Source organism: Hemicordylus capensis, chromosome 4, assembly GCF_027244095.1.
Source record: "Hemicordylus capensis ecotype Gifberg chromosome 4, rHemCap1.1.pri, whole genome shotgun sequence".
Classification (NCBI taxonomy): Eukaryota; Metazoa; Chordata; class Lepidosauria; order Squamata; family Cordylidae; genus Hemicordylus; species Hemicordylus capensis.
In genome coordinates, this window is record NC_069660.1 from 104126241 (window position 1) to 104145470 (window position 19230).

The 19230-nt window shown below is 42.1% G+C and overlaps 1 protein-coding gene across 2 annotated transcripts in view; it reads left to right on the top strand.

The window, feature by feature from the left end:
• The window catches only part of DNAJC6 (DnaJ heat shock protein family (Hsp40) member C6), a 90450-nt gene continuing 71220 nt past the window's right edge, over positions 1–19230 (top strand). For both annotated transcript variants that reach the window (XM_053249030.1, XM_053249028.1), the window contains exon 1: positions 1–192. Coding sequence is in view for 1 of the 2 variants with exons in the window: in XM_053249028.1 (XP_053105003.1) it covers positions 93–192 (100 nt within the window). In the remaining variant the exon portion in view is untranslated. The remainder of the gene's footprint in view (positions 193–19230) is intronic.

A 19230-nucleotide genomic window follows, 5' to 3' on the forward strand; every position in this document is an offset into this window, starting at 1 on the left:
AACCCAGCACTATACACAGTTTCATACAAATTATCACACATCAGTGCTCCGGTCTGAGAAACGTAGACTCTGTGACCTATGACTGGCTGTGAATGACAAATCAAAAGTCAGCGTTTCAGAAATCAGCTGGGTTTTTTCTTCTGAGCTGCAGCAAGGAGAGGAAAGGGAGAATGAAAGAGTCTGAAAATAAAGGTAAGGAAAACCTATAACTGGAAACATGTACAGTGTTACAAGGAGATGATGCCTAATTAAAATATGTGATACTGTTTACAGTCTGTTCTGCTGAGTAACCATTTTAAATTGCATCCTAGCATCCTGCATCTTGAATGCAAAGAAGCCTTGTTTAAAAATAAATGCAGTTATATAATACTGTATGCTGAGGGATAGACTTTGCACTGAAATCTCCTTCTGATGTCAAAACCTTTCATATTTGTTCTTTGATGTATGAATTAGGATGCCAGATTCATAACTTCATAGCTATGAATTTAATATATATTACTACTTAATTGGGAAAACAATCTTTTCCCATGTGCTATTAAGGCTTTCTTCAAATGCCTATATATATTTGTGTTGTCTGATAATATTATTTTTGCTGAATAATGGGATAGTTTCAAGTTAAAATATTAATACCAGCCTGTGATATGCAGTGCTGCTTTCTTAAAATAGAAATGAAATATTAAAAGTATTGATCTTTTGGGATATATGCATCAAACTGACCTTCATAACCCTATCAAGATGATATTCCAAGATCATCCTCTTTGGAAAACATACTTCTAAATTCCAATTATAGGTCATCTAGTATTTGTGCTACATTATTTCTGCTTTGAAATCTGAAATATCCAAAATAAAGCTGTCTAGGAGTGAAGAAAGATTGGTTAAACAGTGTGCTTGTCATGATGTTGCAGTGTTAATAGTCTGTTACAGATAGGTTATTCTGACATTCTGTTACAGATACACTATTCCAGAATGTTATATTGTTGTGTTTGGCCTTTCCTGCAACACTTCCCAATTTAGAGAGTTATACACACATTTTTGTACTCCTACAAGCAAGCAAAAGTGATGTGAACAGAGTAGATTTGGATGCTGAATTTGGGCTGAGGCCTCCATCTTCTAATGTTCCTTAGAGGGAGAAAGCTGTGTGTCTCAGCTGCAGCTTCATTTTAGAGGCAAACCTCTCTTTATTGGTTCATGAAATTCAGATGCTACCAACAGCAACTTGAAGACAATGCAGGGACACGCTATATTTAGCCAGCTGCGACAGCATCTGTTTCTTTCAGTCTAAGAAATGCAAGCGGCTGATATGCACACCATTTACGAATCGCTTTAACCTTTTGAGGAGGAATCACACGTTGCCCTAGAAACTCTTGTTTTTACTGCATGCCAATGATAGTATAAGCACTCTTGTTTAATTGCTGACTGAACTAATCTGTTCCACATACAGCTTTTGCCCTGCTGTAGATTAAGCCTTGGAGTAGGAAGAAAGCTTAGGCCTCAAACCTATATGTTGTCTGCTGTGTGGTTTCATTCGCTTTCTCTGTACCTGGCACCCTTTTTTAAGCATAGTTACTGTGGAACTGGGCATATTCAAATACAGGCAATCCTCCCCACACTTCAAAAAATCTATTCTTAGATCAGGACTTGAGAATTTTTATGATTTTTTAAATGTAGAACTGCATAGTAGAGAAGAGATAATCATGTAAAAATCATTTTGTTCTGTAGAGATGATGTTGGATTAACAGTCTATAAATAAGTTCAACTGGATGACCAGTTGGATTTTATAGAAGCTGCAGTGTATGTTTATGTTTTCCCCATTTTTAGTGCTTAAATCTGTATAGCTAGGATATTATAACATCTGTATGGCCAATCTATAGATGAATAGTCCGAGGGTCAGTTGGTACACGCAGCAGAATCAAAGGATATAGAGCTTCTTCTGGATTATAGTACTTCAGGTGTCAGGTAGAGGTTTCATATTTGAAACCTGCTCTCCAAAAAACAGACTCTCCCTGCATAAACATAAATAACATGTTAGGGTGAACACTGGGTTTTGGATCCTCTTCCCTTGGCATGTTTGTTTTGTATGTCCAAAGAGCTTTTAAAGATGGATTCAGTCATGCAATCCTGTCTGCACAGCCTCACATGGTATAGCCCAGGAAATCTTTACAACTTTATTCTGCTGACTGCATGAACTGGCTTTAATATTCTGTTTGGAGGCACAAAAGAAACTTTCCAGACTCTTAAGTCTAATTGGTTAATACCTGTGTGGAGAGGGTCACTTTCCTCCCTAGTATGACATATGACTCACTTGGCTGGTTAGTGAGAAAGGGACATCATCTCTGAATTCTGGGGTATGACTCACTTGCTTGAACTATCTGGCAGCATTACATAAACATATTCTCTGCCTTAAAGACACCTCTGGCACACTGTACTTGTTTTCCTTCCTGCACTAGTGCTACTTACTGTAATATGGACAATATGCTAATATGTTAAAAATGATTGGCCATGGAAGATCTTGACTCTTCAGTTGCTTATAGCTCTGTAATTATTTCACAAGACAGAGTGTAGATAACTATATTGGTTATAGCCTATGACAAATAAAAAATATACACACTGACAATGCCATTATATTTAAAATAATATTATTTGGTACTATTTTATATTTCTGTACCTTAGGTGAAGCTGCTCAAATGAAAACACTGCCATTCCTCAGTGCAGCTTCTTATCTGCTACATTCATTTGATTGATTGATTGGTTGGTTGATTGATTGATTGATTAAGTGCTGTCAGGTCGGTGTTGACTCATAGCGATCGCATAAATAGATTCTCTCCAGGATGATCTGTCTTCAACTTGGCCTTTAAGCTCTCTCAGTGGTGCATTCACTGCTGTCGTAATCAAGTACATCCACCTTGCTGCTGGTCGTCTTCTCTTTCCTTCAACTTTCCCCATCTTTATGGACTTTTCAAGGGAGTTGGGGTTTCACATAATGTGTCCAAAGTATGATAGTTTGAGCCTGGTCATTTGTGCATTGAGAGAAAATTCTTGATTGATTTGTTCCATGATCCATTTGTTTGTTTTCCTGGTTGTCCATGGTATCCTCAAAAGCCTTCTCCAGCACCAAAGTTCAAAAGCGTCAATACTTTTTCTATCTTGCTTCTTCAAAGTCCAGCTTTCGCATCCATAGAGTGTCATGGGGAAAACTATTGTCCAAACGATTCTAACCTTTGTATGTATAGACACGTCACGGCATCTAAATATCCTTTCCAAGGCCTTCACTGCAACCCTACCAAGGGCTAGTTTGTGGTGTATTTCTTGACTGCTGGTTTCTTTACTGTTGATGTTCGATCCTAAAAGGCAGAAGCTATCGCCACTTGAATGTCTTCATTATCATTTCTGAGGCTGGTTGCAGTACCCGTTGTCATTAGTTTAGTCCAAAAAAATCCCATTTTTTTTCACTGTGCTTCTTGACTTTCATTACTAGAGCTTGCAGATCATCCACATTTTCAGCTATCAGAGTGGTGTCATCAGCGTAGCATAAGTTATTGATGTTTCTTCCTCCAACTTTAAAACTACACTCATCTTCTTCTAATCCAGCTTCTCTCAGTATATGTTCAGCATACAAATAAAGAAGGAGAAAGTATACAGCCTTGCCTTTGCCAATCTGGAACCACTCTGTTTCACCATGTTCTGTCTGGACCGTGGCTTCCTGCTCTGTGTACAGGTTTCTCATGAGAACAATGAGATGTTCTGGGACGCCTATTTTCCTAAGGACATTCCACAACTTCACATGGTTGATGCAATTGAAGGCTTTTCTGTGGTCAATAAAGCACATATTGATTTCTTTTTGGTATTCTTTGGCTTTCTCAATTATTCAGCGTGCCATTGGCAATGATGTCTCTTGTTTCTTGGCCTTTTCTGAAACCAGCTTGGATATCCGGCATTTCCCTTTGCACGTAGGACTCTAATCTGCGTTGGATGATCCTGAGCACTATTTTGCTAGCATGTGAAATTAAGGATATTGTGCAATGGTTTGTGCAATCTGTTAAGTCTCCTTTCTTTGGTATGGGTATGTAGACTGACCTCTTCCAATCTGTTGGGCTCTGTGTTGTTCTCCAAATTTGCTGGTATAGTTTGGTTAGCGCCTTGACTGATTCTTCTTCTGTAGCCTGCCATATTTCTGTAGCTATTCCATCAATTCCTGTAGCCTTCCGACTTAGTAATGACCTGAGTGCCGATCTAACTTCATCTTCCTGTACTAGAGGTTCTTGCAAGTAGGGAATATTTTCTAGCGTAACTTGGATGTTGACATCCCTGCTGTACAGATTTTCAGTATGCTCCTTCCTTCTCTGTTTGATCTTCTCTGTATCAGTTACTATCTGTCCTTTGACACCCCTTAACATACCAATACAAGGTCGGAACCTCCTTCTGAGGTTTTGGAAAAACTTTCTTGTTTTTCCGTGTCTATTTCCATCCTAAAGGTCTTTACAGATGTCATTGTAATACTGCTCCTTGTCTCTTCTAACAGCTTTCTGAAATTCCCTATTAAGTTCTTTTGTGAGGTCTTTATCTTTCTTGACTTTGGCTTCTCTCCTCTTCTTGGCAATTTCCTCCGTCTGTTCTGACATCCATTTTGATTTCTTCTGTTTCTTGGCAATCTCTTTTCACATGTGTCCTTATCAACTTCTTTGATTTCATTCCACAGTTCTTCTGGTTTCCTGTCAATGAGTTTCAGAACTTCAAAGCGGTTCCTGATGTTTTCCTTGAAAACAGTGGGTACATCCCCAAGATCATATAGTGGAAGCTGGATAGCTTTGTTTTTCTGCTCTAGCTTGACTTGACTTTAGCGTGACTACATTCATTACCAGACCAAATACTGTATATGAGTAGATGCAGAAAACCATTCTGCTCAATGACCAGCATGGATGAGGTGCTTGCTTGGTGCCTTCAGTGCCAGCACATAGTAGAATCAAGCTGCCTGAGATAACAGTTTACGATATGAAAACAGTTCCACACATTTTTGAGGAAATGGGGGTTGTGATCTTATCGTCTATGGGCAGCCAGTGTATGCTCCCCCCATATCATTCAATTTTCACCAGAAGACGTTAACCACACCAGGACTCTTTTCTTTCCATTTATGCCTTCCCAAAATATTGCAGGTGGACTGGAGTAGTAGCAGCAGGCACTGGACAGGAAGTCTGGCCCAGTCGGAAAGCATCGGTCTTGGGCAGGATAAGGTTTAAGACCAGGGAGGGTTTCTGTCCCTTCATGAATAGTAGGTTTGCTGTCAGTCCAGCAGATTCTGAGCAGTCAGTACTGGATCGATGAAGCCAGATGAAGAACTTTTCTACAGACTGCACAGCGAGCAGTGAGTCTTTAGAGAGGATCGAGGGGTGGCTCTGCCTCTTCATGGATCTTGTCTGCTCCTGGACTCCAAGCATGCACTAGTGACCCAGGTAGGTTAGTTGGAGGAAACATCTTGGCTGCCATATATACATTGCACTCCTGTGCACAATGAGCATGGGCCCATTGTTGCTGCTGCTCCTAAGGTCTTGGGTTGATGAAGAAGGTTCGGAGCTGCAGTTGCAGTCTCAAAAGTGGAGATCTAGGTCCCTTGCTATTGCAGTTGTTTTTGGTGGGCTGTCAGCTGGGTTGTTGGCCTCTAGTTGTTCATCAGAGGATGTTGACTCCCTCATTTGTACTGGGATCAGCTGTAGGATCCTGCTCCTCTTCCTCTTTAGAGAAGGTTTTGTTGGGTCTACATTTGACCATGTGTGGACATGTGTTAGTTCTGACTAGGGATGTGTACGGAACCGTTTTTCACAGTTTGGCTTGAATCCACACTGGATTGGAGCCATTCCAGGCAGCTCAGGCTTGGATTTAATTGAGCCACGATCAGTTCCAGTCTGGACATCGAGCGGGCCAAGCTGGCTCACAAGCTGGTTGGGGGGTAGACTTCTAAGGGGGAATCAGGTGAGGATTCCCCTTTACTACTACTACTACCACCACCACCATCACAGAATCCTTAAAGTAAATGTGAGGGGGATAGAAAAGGTTCTATCTACCCTTATAAATAAGGCAGTGGCAGCAGCTATAGTGGAGGTAGTCAGGGTAGTGGGGATTTCCCCGACCTCCTCTGCCAGCCTCCCAAATTCGGGCCTCTGTGCACATGTGATTTCATTAGGGTCTTCTGTGCATCACCACACAAATCACCTCTGTGCATGCACAGAAGTCACTCTAATGGCCTCCACGCATGTGCAGAGGCCCGAACCAGGCCAAAGTCTGCCTGGCCTGTCATTTGGGAGGCCAGTGGGGGACTTGGATGAGCCGCCTTATTTTTAAAGGTAAAGACTACCTTTTCTTCCGAGCCCCCACATTTACTTTAGGGAAAGCTCTTTACTTGTAAAGAGGAATCCTCTCTGGACTCCCCTTTTTAAGTATATCCCTAGATCTGGCTCATGGGTCAGCTCTTTGAGCTGGGCTGGACTCAAGCTAGGACCAGCTTCACTTTTGATGGGGCTGGTCTGGCTCGAGTGTGAACCTTTGAGCTGAGCCAGCTTAAACTCGAAGCAGGCTTGATTTAAGTCGGCTCACACACCCCTAGTTCTGACTAGTGCTCCCTCTAATTCTTTTCCATCTGTGTGGGGAATGAGTTTTGTTCTGGGCAGAAATAGCAAGGCAGTGTGTGTGCATGTGCATTCAGTGTGGGGCCTTCCTGATTCAACCTGAGCGGGATCTAAGATTAACTGAGTGGACATAAAAAAAAGTCGTGTGTACACGCACACAGCTTATAGGCAACACTGGTTCTGACACTTCCATTTGCTCTAGTTCCTAAGAGGGACAACACTGGCATGGGGAGGTGCATCGTGGGCTCTTCTCTGTGGTCCAGATTTTTGGTAATTACTACCGTCAGGTGGGAGAAACATATATTATTATTATTATTATTATTATTATTATTATTATTATTATTAATTCAATTTCTCTACCGCCCTTCCAAAAATGGCTCAGGGTGGTTTACACAGAGAGATAATAAATAAATAAGATGGCTTCCTGTCCCCAAAGGGCTCACATTCTAAAACACACACAAGATAGACACCAGCAGCAGTCACTGGAGGTACTGTGCTGGGGGTGGATAGGGCCAGTTACTCTCCCCCTGCTAAATAAAGAGAATCACCACGGTAAAAGTTGCCTCTTTGCCCAGTTAGCAGGGGTTATACTCACTGACTGTCATGCCACTAAAGGTAATATCAGCAAGGGCCTTAGGAAATGAAAGATTATTCAAATACTGTCACTATGCAAAACATAAACAATAAAAGGACCAACTTATTGAGCTTCCCTGTCCACCGTACTCTCCAGTGGTCTTCTGAAGGACCAACTAGATGTGGCATTTGAACTTTAGTTTGCTGCAGTCACATAGAAAGAGGTCTGTGTGGCCAATTTTAAATGCAAATTGGGTACATTTGAGTGAGGAATTCTTTCCTTCACCTGGGGCTTGCTTGCTCACAGTCCGTCACCCAGGGGCAGATTAACCTTTTTGTTGCCCATAGGCAAAAAGGCTTTGCCTCCCTTAGGGGGAAGAGAAAGCTCCAGGGAGGAGAGGGGCGGGGAAAGTGGTCTCCCCTTTTGCTCTGATTTTTTAAAAAGCTGTGGCGGCAGTAGCTGTGGGGGGTGAGGGGGCAACTGGGTGAGGGGAAGGTTCCCCCTTTTTGCCCCCCTAAAGATCACAGGTGGCAGGATGGGGCGTGGTGGTGGCAGCTGGCTGCAGAGAGGGTGGAGGGGCAAGGAGAGGAGAGAGTCACAGTGTGTGGGCGGCAGTGGAGAGCTCCTTTCTCCTAGAATGATCCAGAAAAATTAATAATTTTGGGAGGGCCAGGATAATCCAAACCTGCACACACAGCCTTCCATAACTTGTACATGCCTAGACAGTCTATACAAAGGGTTAGGCGGATGTCTGGGACAGGGCCTGCCTGAGTTATTATGACTTCTTTCTCCCATGATTAATTCTTCTTAGATGATTTTCTGCTCAGGGCTGACTTGCAGGTCAGGATCTTTTGAGTCTCACACACAATCTTCAAAGCATTTCCTACAGAACACCTTCACTGAGATCAGCAGGACTGCTCTCAAACTAAGTGCACAGCTGCATTGCTTAGCCTTGGTGAAAATGGGCGGGGGGAGTTTCACCTTGAACTGCTGTAGTTTGCTCTATAAAATGTGAAAGAGTGGCATGCAACTGACTCATACAGAGTGGCATACAAACTGGCTTATGTGGGATACATGACTTCTGGAAGGAAGGAGAGGCTGGTTCTGTTTCAGGTAAGGCAAGACCAGAGGTTCTCAAACTTGGACCCACAGATGATGTTGGACTATAACTCCCATCATCCCAGCCACAATGTCCATCATCATTTGGGACCCTGAGTTTGACAGCACCTGTGTAAGAGTATTGACCATCTGGAAGGCTGAAGCTAATCTGACAAGACCAAGAAAGCAAGCAAGAAGAAAGACTAGCACACTGAGGGATCACACAGCCATAACAAGAATTTAACCTGATGCTCATACATTGTTACAGGTAGTGAGTCAGCTAGAACCAATAAGTAAAGAAGTGGTAGAGTTCTCTAGAAGGTTGCTCAGGTGTTCCCAGTTTTTCTTTAAATGTGGACACCAAGTAAAAAAAAAATCTATGTGTCCTGGATACAATGAGGATGGTGCAAGAAGCAATTTGCTGTGGTTAAATGCATAGCAGCAGTGACCAAGAAAGGAAGAGGTCTCCACTTCCGCATTTGGCATGAAAAGTGGCAATGCAAGCAGATACACATACAGTACCATTCTCAGCAAACACAATGCACATTTTGCATCCAATGTAAAAGTGGTACGCGGCCCTAAGGGAAGAGGACATTCAGCTGTTTTTCTTTGAAGTGAGCACTGTAGTGCAGCAGCAGGAGAAATGGCCATTCACCTGAAAAGTCATGGTTGGTAAGTCTTAACCCAGGGACATGGTGGATCACCACAATGTGCTTTGGAATGCTGTGCCAACCTTAGAAGCAACGATAGGCCACCATTTAGCCTGAGCAACTGTTTAAGGGTGTGATGCACATTTCAGTAAATAAAGTCATGGGAACTAAGTGGTTTAATCCCAGTTCAAGTACTCAGACTGCCATTTTCAAACACCACCCTTCTTATAAGAGTGTGAAATGTGGACGAAATGGCAGCATTTGCACCTAAAGTCTAAGAGAGAAATCCTATGATTCAGTTACATCAGCATACTGATAGATATATACAGGGCTGCCTTCAAGAAACCTACCAGAAAGAAAAAAGATAATCAACATTTGAACATGACATTTAAATAATATGTGTTGAAGTTCTGTCATGTATTAGATGGCAGCTTTCCAATTTGTTACTAAACCAACAGGAGTCACGCAATACTTACAAAGATAACCAAACAACCCAAAAGAACTGTTTATCCCAATATGTGAAGTTGTACTATACATCTGGGGGAAGACTTCTTGTCATATATTTTTATGCGCTTTGTCATATCTAGTGTGTAAGCCACTTTGGCTCTGTTATGTCTATCAGATAAATTAATTGTGGGAGTTAAGTTGACGGTCTGAGTACTCCTTTTTTTATTGTTCTAGTCACGGTGGGTTGTTTGGTTATCTTTGTAAGCTTTCCAATTTGCCCGGCTATGTTGCTTAAATACCATTCAGCTTCACTTTTGAGAATAAATTGTGGCTGGGGATGATGGGAGTTGTAGTCCAAAAACTGGAGCGCCTTTGGTTGGCTATCCCTGATTTATGCAAGATAAGTGCACAAGTATAGTATAGCCACCTCATGGCACAGCGGGGAAGTAATTTGCCTAGGGAGCAAAAGGTTGCTGGTTTGAATCCCCACTGGTATGTTTCCCAAATTATGGGAAACACCTATTTCGGGCAGCAGCGATATAGGAAGATGTTGATAGGCATCATCTCATACTGCGCAGGAGATGGCAATGGTAAACCCCTCCACTATTCTACCAAAGAAAACCACATGGCTCTGTGGTCTCCAGGAGTCGACACAGACTCAACGGCACAATTTAACCTTACCTTTAAGTGCACAAGTGCTCCTTGTCTAATTTCCAGCAGGAAATTAGTTCAGCAGGCTGAACAAAGGTGATTGGGTGTGTGTGGGGGGGGCGGGGGAGGGGGATTAAGTCTTTATAGTGGTGCCTTAAAATTAAATGTGTTTAATGTCATCTTCCTCTGAGTACTGGAAGTTGGGGGAGGATCTCAAGCAGAACTGGAGTTGGGATTGGCACTGCAGGGAATGGTGGGTCTCTGGATATAGGCTGCCCAGTGCAGATGGGAAAGAATTATGGTAGTATGTACAAAGCCCTGCTACATTGTACTTTCTTTGCTCAGGTACTTTGACCAGATACTTACTTTCAATGTATGTATGACATAAAGCAGGGAATTTAGGAACTAACCATGGAGACATTCTAGATGCAGGTCAGATTGCTCTCCACCCTTCCTTTGTGCCATCGGTAGAAAGAAGACTAAATGAAACAACTTTTCTTTCTTTCTTGTGAAAATGTAATAACATAGGAACATATTTCAATGCTTGATTTTTCTCAACTAGATTAGAAAGAAAAATTACAGTGTCTAAGACAAGAAATTATGCAGACGTTAATATTATACAAAGTTAAGACAAAAGTTAAATGGAGAAAAAGGAACTTTATTAAAGACAGTCAGTGGCAGCAGACTGTCAGCAGACCAAGTTCACTCCCTGGAATCTCCAGATAGGACAAGATTTTTTTATTGAACCAACAAACTACCAAAGCATACAGTACGTTGCCAAAGCACAATTATATACAAAGTGGTTGTTTGTACATGATACGGTATATCTACAAAGATTTACACACAAGAATTTGGAAACACACAAGTTATGAAGTATATGCAGGTAGTACTGTAACTCGGGGGTGGGGGATTACAAGGCAGATCAGGTAATCGGGGGGGGGGGTTTACATCCAACGCCCATTTCCACAATTTGTCCCATTGCTGTTTAGAAGAGATACTCTTGTCTTTTTGCACATAACCATACAAACTTTTCCAGATAGGACTGAGAGAGATTCCTGCCTGTAACCTTGAAGAAGCCACTGCCAGACTGTAGACAATACCGAGCTAGATGGACCAAGGGTCTGACAGCTATAAGGCAGCTTCCTATCTTTCTCTTGGCTCTAAAAAAAAGGAATTGCAGAGTGTTGGACTGCTGAATAACAAGTTATTTTCAGCCATTTCTCTTAAGACAAAGGATATGCCAGGGTGATTTCAGTGTAGGTATTTTGTGCAAAACCCGGTGATTTTCAGTATGACCCATACTGAAGAGTGCTAGGGTCCTTATCTGTAAGATGAGAATGACCTTGCATTTCTTGGTATTCCTTACGTGCTCATTAAAGAGTCTTCATCCAAGTCTCATGGATGGAGGAGATTGGTCTATCCTGATGAAATCTGTGTATGCCTAGAGGCAGCAAGTAACTACAGTATTTCCCAATCTGCTGTGATCATATTATTGATTTAGGGGCATCAGGAATGTACCCAAGTCAGAATGGCTAATCTCCTTTAGGGATGTGCGTGGAACTGGGCGGGCCCTGTTTGAAGGCGGCGGGTGTCTGCCTTTAAGGGTGGGGGAAGGGTAAGTGCAGCCTCCCCTGCCCTTAAAGGAAGACACCCCTGTCCTCGAACTGGCCAGTGTTTGAACCTGTTCGGAGGTCTGTAAAAGGGCCTCCAAACAGGTTCATGCACATCCCTAATCTCCTTGCCATTGACTAGAGAGACATGCCTGCCTGGTTTTAATTAGAAGCAGAGACAACAGTTTAGCTATAGTGGCAAGCCAAAGATCAAGTCATGGGGTTTCAGGGGTGCAACTGAGCCAGGTGAGCATGGTAACACTGCTGCTACTTTGATGTCATGAGAACCCAGAAACATTGGATGGACTGATACCCACCTCCGCTAGGCCTTCAACGGATATGAACATTTGAAGTGGCTTGATGAAATTGGGCTGAGGTGGGTACCAGTAATTTTTTGCCTGACATTTCTGAGTTCTCATGACACAACAGCAGTGGCAGTAGCAGGAATGCATACTCAGCAGGAACTGGTGGTTCCTATAAAAGGAACTGTTCCTATAGGAACTGGTTTCCCTATACTTTCAGCCATTATATGTGAACTCGCCCAAGTAAATGCATAAAAGTCTTACTGTATGTACATATTGCATTTCTGCTGCTACCAGTAATCTTTGATAGCATTCCTTTCCTCCCATTTAATCTTTACCTTCACCTTTTCTTTCTGTATCATCATTTCTCTTCTTGGACACAGTCATCTTTCATCCTAACTTTCTTTGAGAAAAATCGTTGAAATGCTGCCCTATTTTACTACATTTTAACACGTTGGTGCTAAAATGTACACCCTTCAATCCAGAGCAAGTGCAACCATCTGCAAATGCATATTCCCCCCCCAGAGATTTTCCTTCTGCACAGCTGCCCCGACAGTTCCCCTGAGTTTACAAAATATTTGGGAGATCTGTCTTGAGAGCTTTTTAAAGGAAAAGTGTCAGTAGTGCCAAGCCAGACTCCCACCCATGACTTTCCCTTTCAGGCATTCTCACACTACAAATCCAGATTGCTTGGTAAACTAGTTTGATGTCCCCACAAGTGTCCCTACAATTTGCTAAGCAGGGTCCATCTTGGTTTGCATTTGGATGGGTGACTACATATGAGCACTGTAAAATATTTCCCTAGGGGATGGTGCCACAGCTCAGTGGTAGAGCATCTGCATGTTTGCATGCAAAAGGTCCCAGGTACTTCCATGAAGGGCTGGAGATACTCCTGCTTTTAACCTTGGAGACCCACTGTGAATCAATATAGACAGTACTGTGCTAGATGGACCAAGTGTCTGACTTGGTGTAAGGCAGCTTCCTATGTTCTTAGGCTATCAGCGTCAGGGCTATTAACACTTTAAACAGCATGTGTAAAGGTAAAGTGTGCCATTGAGTCGGTGTTGACTCCTGGCAACTACAGAACCCTGGGGTTGTCCTTGGTAGAATACAGGAGGGGTTTACCATTGCCGCCTCCTGCGCAGTGTGAGATGATGCCTTTCAGTATCTTCCTAGATCACTGCTGCCCGATATAGGTGACCAGAGGGGATTAGAACTGGCAACCTCATGCTTGCTAGGCAAGTCATTTCCCACTGTGCCATTAGGTGGATAAACAGCATGTGTAGCTTAGCCTAAAGTCTACATGAATGTAAGAAGTCATGTGAGAGTTTTCTGAGGACAGCTGCTGAGTGGCACTCTGAATAAGATTCAGGTGTGGGGGGGTTCCTCTGGACTGCAGCCACACTTCATAGGTGCAACCCCTAGAATCATTCCATACCACCTTTTAATTTTATGCTAAAAATAAATAAATCTAGATTACTGCCTCCAGTTTGTTTTCTCTACTTCTGAACAAATATTACCTTCTGCTATCACTTGTTAAAAGAAAGGCTCTAATTATTACTTTGGCCATTGAGTGTATTTTTGGCCAGTAATTTAAGATGAAACTATTCAACAATGATAGTTAATGTAAACAATTGGTCTCTTTCTCTTGTACACCTCTCCACACATTATGTCTTTAAACATATACCTAAGATGTTTTAAGCACATAAAGTGTCAATGCTAGAAACAGGTTACAACAAGTTTAGGCATCTCACAGAAGTACAATAATCATGGATGGTCTATAACTTCCTGTCATATATATACTGAGTGTTAAACCAAGTTTTCTGCCACAATGCATAAAATATTCCATAAGGTGTAGGGAGAAATACAGTGGTCCAGTCTTGGATTTTTATTTATTTATTTATTTATTTATTTATTGCATTTATATACCGCCAAACACAAAGTCTCATGGTGGCTTACAATTGGTGAAAAACCACTATAAACAATAGAAATCGACAATTAAAACAAATGATTAAAATTAAAAACAAATGTAAAGTTCAACTGACTGAACAGGTGGGCCTTCAATGCTCTTCGAAAGGCCATCAGAGATGGTGCAGAAAAGGCTCACAAAGCAACATAGGATGCTGTATTATGCCGAGTCAGACTATTGATCCGTCTAGCTCAGTATTGTCTACACAGACTGGTAGCGGTTTCTCCAAGGTTGCAGGCAGGAGTTTCTCTCAGCCCTATCTTGGTGATGTCAGGGTGGGAACTTGGAACCTTCTGAATGCAAGCATATAGGTGCTCTTCCCAGAATGGCCTGAGGGGAATATCTTATAATGCTCACACATGACTCCCATTCAAATGGAAACCAGGATGGACCCTGCTTAGCAGAAGGGACAATTCATGGTTGTTACCACAGGACCAGCTCTCCTCACCACTAAGTCACCACTAGACAAGCCAGTGGGAACTGCAGATGAACTCAGATTATCTTAATTGGTGACAGGGTTCATGTTGAATCACTGTAAATTCTATATAATGGTTAATTATCAGGCTTTAAAGTAAAGTGTGCCATCAAGTCGATTTCGACTCCTGGTGCCCACAGAGCCCTGTGGTTTTCTTTGGTAGAATACAGGAGGGGTTTACCATTGCCTCCTTATGAGATGATGCCTTTCAGCATCTTCCTATATTGCTGCTGCCCGATATAGGTGTTTCCCATAGTCATACCAGCAGGGATTTGAACCAGCAACCTTCAGCTTGTTAGTCAAGCATTTCCCTGCTGCATTTCAGGCTTTACATCTAGAATATTTGCTTTTATAAAACTTATCATAGCCCTATACAGATGTTATGTTGCTCAACTGTACTGATGTCCCCACACCCATATTTGTTTTTGTGTGAATGACTGTACTGATTTCTTTCTAAAATGCATGCTACAACTGGGAAATGTACTGCTGTACTTGCGTATGAAACCTGTACACAGGTTTGTGTACACTCATAACACTTGCTACAACACTTGTTGTGTCAGAGTTGAATGTAATGTCTAAATAGGGCTTAGATCAGCAATTAAACTATCAAGGCAAGTTTTTCTTTTCCTACAGCTCTTTGTAGCTGTTACATGTATAGATGAGAAGCCTACATTTTAATGCTGCCAGTGAGGGATGGGAACATATATTCATCTGGGAGTGGATTCAGATGACCAGGAACTCCAACATAGCTACTTAAACAGTTGTTCAAACTAGTGGCTGTGCTGGGATTATGTGTGTGGTTAGAGGCTAGAGAGAACTGCTTCCCCATCATCCCATTCCATGTACCTCATGCTAAGCTTTTAATAATATCTGACTATGCTGTAGTGAATTGATTACTGATGAGGCAAAATCACCACAAAGTGTCTTGTCACTTTTGTATGAATATGTTGTTTGACAGGTGCTCTTACCTGAGGAAGCAAATATTAGAGTACCATAAGCAAGCTATTGAGAGTAAGGTTTTCTGTAAATACAAGCATTTATAATGTGAGGGAGCATCAACATATTAATCAGTTCCCTATAGCAGGTCATGAGGCTTACCTTCACTCATCACATCCCAAGTTATCAGTTAATCATATCATTAGTGATATGTAATTGCTGTTTAGTATCTGGAAATGTACACAGTTGCAATCTTCATGTACAATTCACTCTATTGGCTTCTATGTTTGAAGCCAACAGGATTGCTCTAGAAATACGTGACTTAAGGACTGCTGTCTGGAAAATGCTATAGCTACAGCTATTGCTACATAAAAAGGGATATGTTATAAACTGACTAGTATACCAAATATTTACTTCTATTGTTGTCAGAAATGAAGTTATAAATTAGAGTAATTGAATGCAAAGGAAAAAAAGAGCACCTATTCCGAATAGTGGTACAGAAGCAGCAGTTCTGGCAAGTTGTACTTGGTCATATGGGGGAACACTATCTGATAGTATTCCCTTTTTGACACAGCTGGGGAGGGAAGAGGACACCTATCCTCCTTTGCATCCGGTCACCCTAGGTTGAATGTATTCTCCAGCATAGATTGAATGCACCTCCAGCCAATAGCCATCAATGGCTACCAGTTGCAGGGGAGTAGCAGTAGGAGAGAGGGCATGCCATCAGCTCTGGCCTGTGGACTTTGCAGAGGCATCAGGTGGGCCACTGTGTGAAACAAGATGCTGGACTAGACTGGCCTTGGGTCTGATCCAGCAGGGCTGTTCTTATGTAACTGGTATTTTTGTTGCATTATGAAGAAAAAGACAGAAATGTTTTGTTTATGCAATTCAGAGATTACCGTCTGGCCCAAGGAGTGGGAGAGGATTGACTGTAAAACTGACTTAATTTTGAATTGCAGCCTGATTGTACACATTTACTCAGTAGGGGCCACTTACTATACTCTTAAGGAAATATGTGGCCTTAAAATAGCTGCTTCTGAGACTTTATGTTTGAATAACCTCAAGTATACCAACCAATTTGACATTCAAAAGTATATATTAATAGCTAGCCAAGCACATACAGCATGAGTCCGCACATACTTGGAGAGAGGTTTTGCCAATGGCAGCTACTTGATGGCAGCCAGTTGCATTATAGGGTGCTGCTTTAAAGGGTCCAACTTTTGGGGACTGTGGAAGTTTGCTACTGGAAGGGGGAGCTGAAAAGCCCAAATCTGCATGCAAAACACGGTGTGCTCTGTTTTGAATACTGGTGTAGCAGATTAAAGCTGTTGTCTCAGAGGCTTTGGTAGCTCAGAGACTAGCCCGCCTAAATAACGCTCCCCTAAAATGAAGTTAGCGGAGCAAGTGTGCCGCTAACCCTGTTTTGGTGATTGTGTGCCTCTGTGCTGCAGCAACATACAAGCAGACCCCTGACAGGGAGGCTACAACAAGCCTTCCGTTGTCAGGGGTCCTTCAAGAATGCCCTGCACACTTGTGTGGGCCATGCTGGGACTTCCAGAGTCCAGGGGGCCCCCGATCCTTGCCGCTCCAACCGGCTCCGTGATGGAGCCGGTCATCGTGTGTGTGGCCAATCCGGTCACCCAGGGAGGTCAGAGTGCTCATGTGCAGAGAGAGGAGGCCAAGGAGAGAATGCAGAGCAGGGAGAGCCCACCAAATCCTCCTTGGCTCTCCACATTGCTCGTGTGGAGAGCCTCAATCTGTAAGAAGAGCACCCTATGCAAAGGAAAAATCAGATAATTTCTCTCCAAGCCTAAAAAGGCAGCTTAATCATAATAAGACAGCTGTCCTAAATGCATTTATTTAGGAGTAAGTGTTCCCACTGAATGTTCCCACACAGGGATGGCCCTTCTCCGTTACCACTTTGAGTCTCTGGAATGCTCTACCTGCTGAAGAGCTTCCCCAATCTCTGAAAACTTTTAAAATGTCTTTAAAGGTACATTTATTCAGCCAAGCCTTTTAACCAGCCTTGTGGTTTTAAATTGTTTTAAGGTTTTAATTTCTGTTTTAATTTGTTTTATTTTGCTGTAAACCATGCAGAGAAATTTGGGATAGTGTACAAATATAACCAATAAAAAAAATAAAAAATAAAATAAAATGAGACTTACATCCAAGTAAGTATGTACAGAATCAGGTTGCAGATATGCTGAGCATCATGCCATGCATAGTAATCAGTGCAGAGCAATTCAAAGCATGTTTGCTGGGAAGTAAGCCTGGTTATCTATAGTAAGGCTTTACTCCCAGGTAAGTATGTAGAGGATTGTAGTATACACATGTTTACTCTGAATTAGGTCTCACTTAGCCTTACCGCTTAAGTAAGTTTGCACCTGATTACAGCCCTACAATTCCTGCCTTTCCCCCCCTCCTAAGTGTGAGGGTGGAGCTTATGGAACGGAATGGAATCTTTATTACAGTCATCAACCAGACAAAAATATATAACACATTAAGTAATAACATAGCAATCGTGATTTTACCTGTACTTTATTACAGAACACAGTTCAGAATATAACAATATACAATACAACCAATACTCATGATTTTACCAATTACTTCCTTACACAGCTTGCGATGTAACCAAATTTTGCCACCATGACAGAAATATTAATATTACTGTCAGACAAAAGAAGAGACACACAAAAGGTCGATGGTCTACCTGGGAATTTAGACAAAATAGGTAACAAAAGTGACAACCAAATATACCTATAAAACAAACAGTGGAGCAGCACATGATCAACCTCTCCTGACTGACACAGGCATACCCACTGAGAAAAAGTAATATCAAGATAGCAACCCTCTAAAAGAGCTGAGGGCAACACATTCAGGCATGCTAAGGTAAATGCCCTTTTCATTCTGGCAAGAACAAGCTTATACAAATAATTAGCTGGTCTTTAGGGGTGAGTGTCTAGCTTGAGCCCTATCTTCCTGGGCTGGTCTAGGACTGGGTAGACCTGAGTTCAAATCCCCATTCAGCCATGAAACTAGCTGGGTGACTCTGGGCCAGTCACTTCTCTCTCAGCCTAACCTACTTCACAGGGTTGTTGTGAGGAGAAACTCAAGTATGTAGTACACCGCTCTGGGCTCCTTGAAGGAAGAGTAGGATATAAATGTAGTAATAATAATAATAATAATAATAATATATTTATACTGCCCAAAACTTACATCTCCAGGCAGCTTACAACAAAACAAACTAAATGACAGCAAAGAAGTTAGAACATTACAACAATTTAAAAGTTTAAAACAATGTTTTAAAACAATGTTAAAACTATTAAAATAGTATTTAATTAAAAGCCTGGATGAACAGATGTGTCTTTAAAGATTTTTTAAAAACTGTCAGACTCTTATTTCAGCAGAAGCGCATTCCAAAGCTTTGGGGCAGCAGCTCCCCATGGGGAGCACATGAGGAAGGCCTGTCCCCGAGTAGCCACCAGACAAGCTGGTAGCAACTGGGGACAGACCTCTCCTGATGATTTCAGTGGGTGGTGGGGTTCATGACGAAGAATACGTTCTCTTAAATACCCAGGGCCCAAGCTGTTTCAGGCTTTATAGGTTATAACTAACACCTTGTTTTTTGCCCAGAAACATATCGGTAGCCAGTGTAACTCCTTCAATACGGGAGTAATATGGTCTCTCCTAGATGACCCAGAGACGAGCCTGGCTGCCGCATTCTGTACCAATTGTTGTTTCCGGACTACATACAAAGGCAGCCCCACATAGAGCACATTGCAGTAATCCAGTCTGGAGGCTACCAGCAGATGTACCATTGTTCTGGTATTCCAGATCTGCTGCCTGAAGGTGGGGCTTAAGACCTGGGACATGCTTGCTGATGGAAATGTTTAATAAAGCT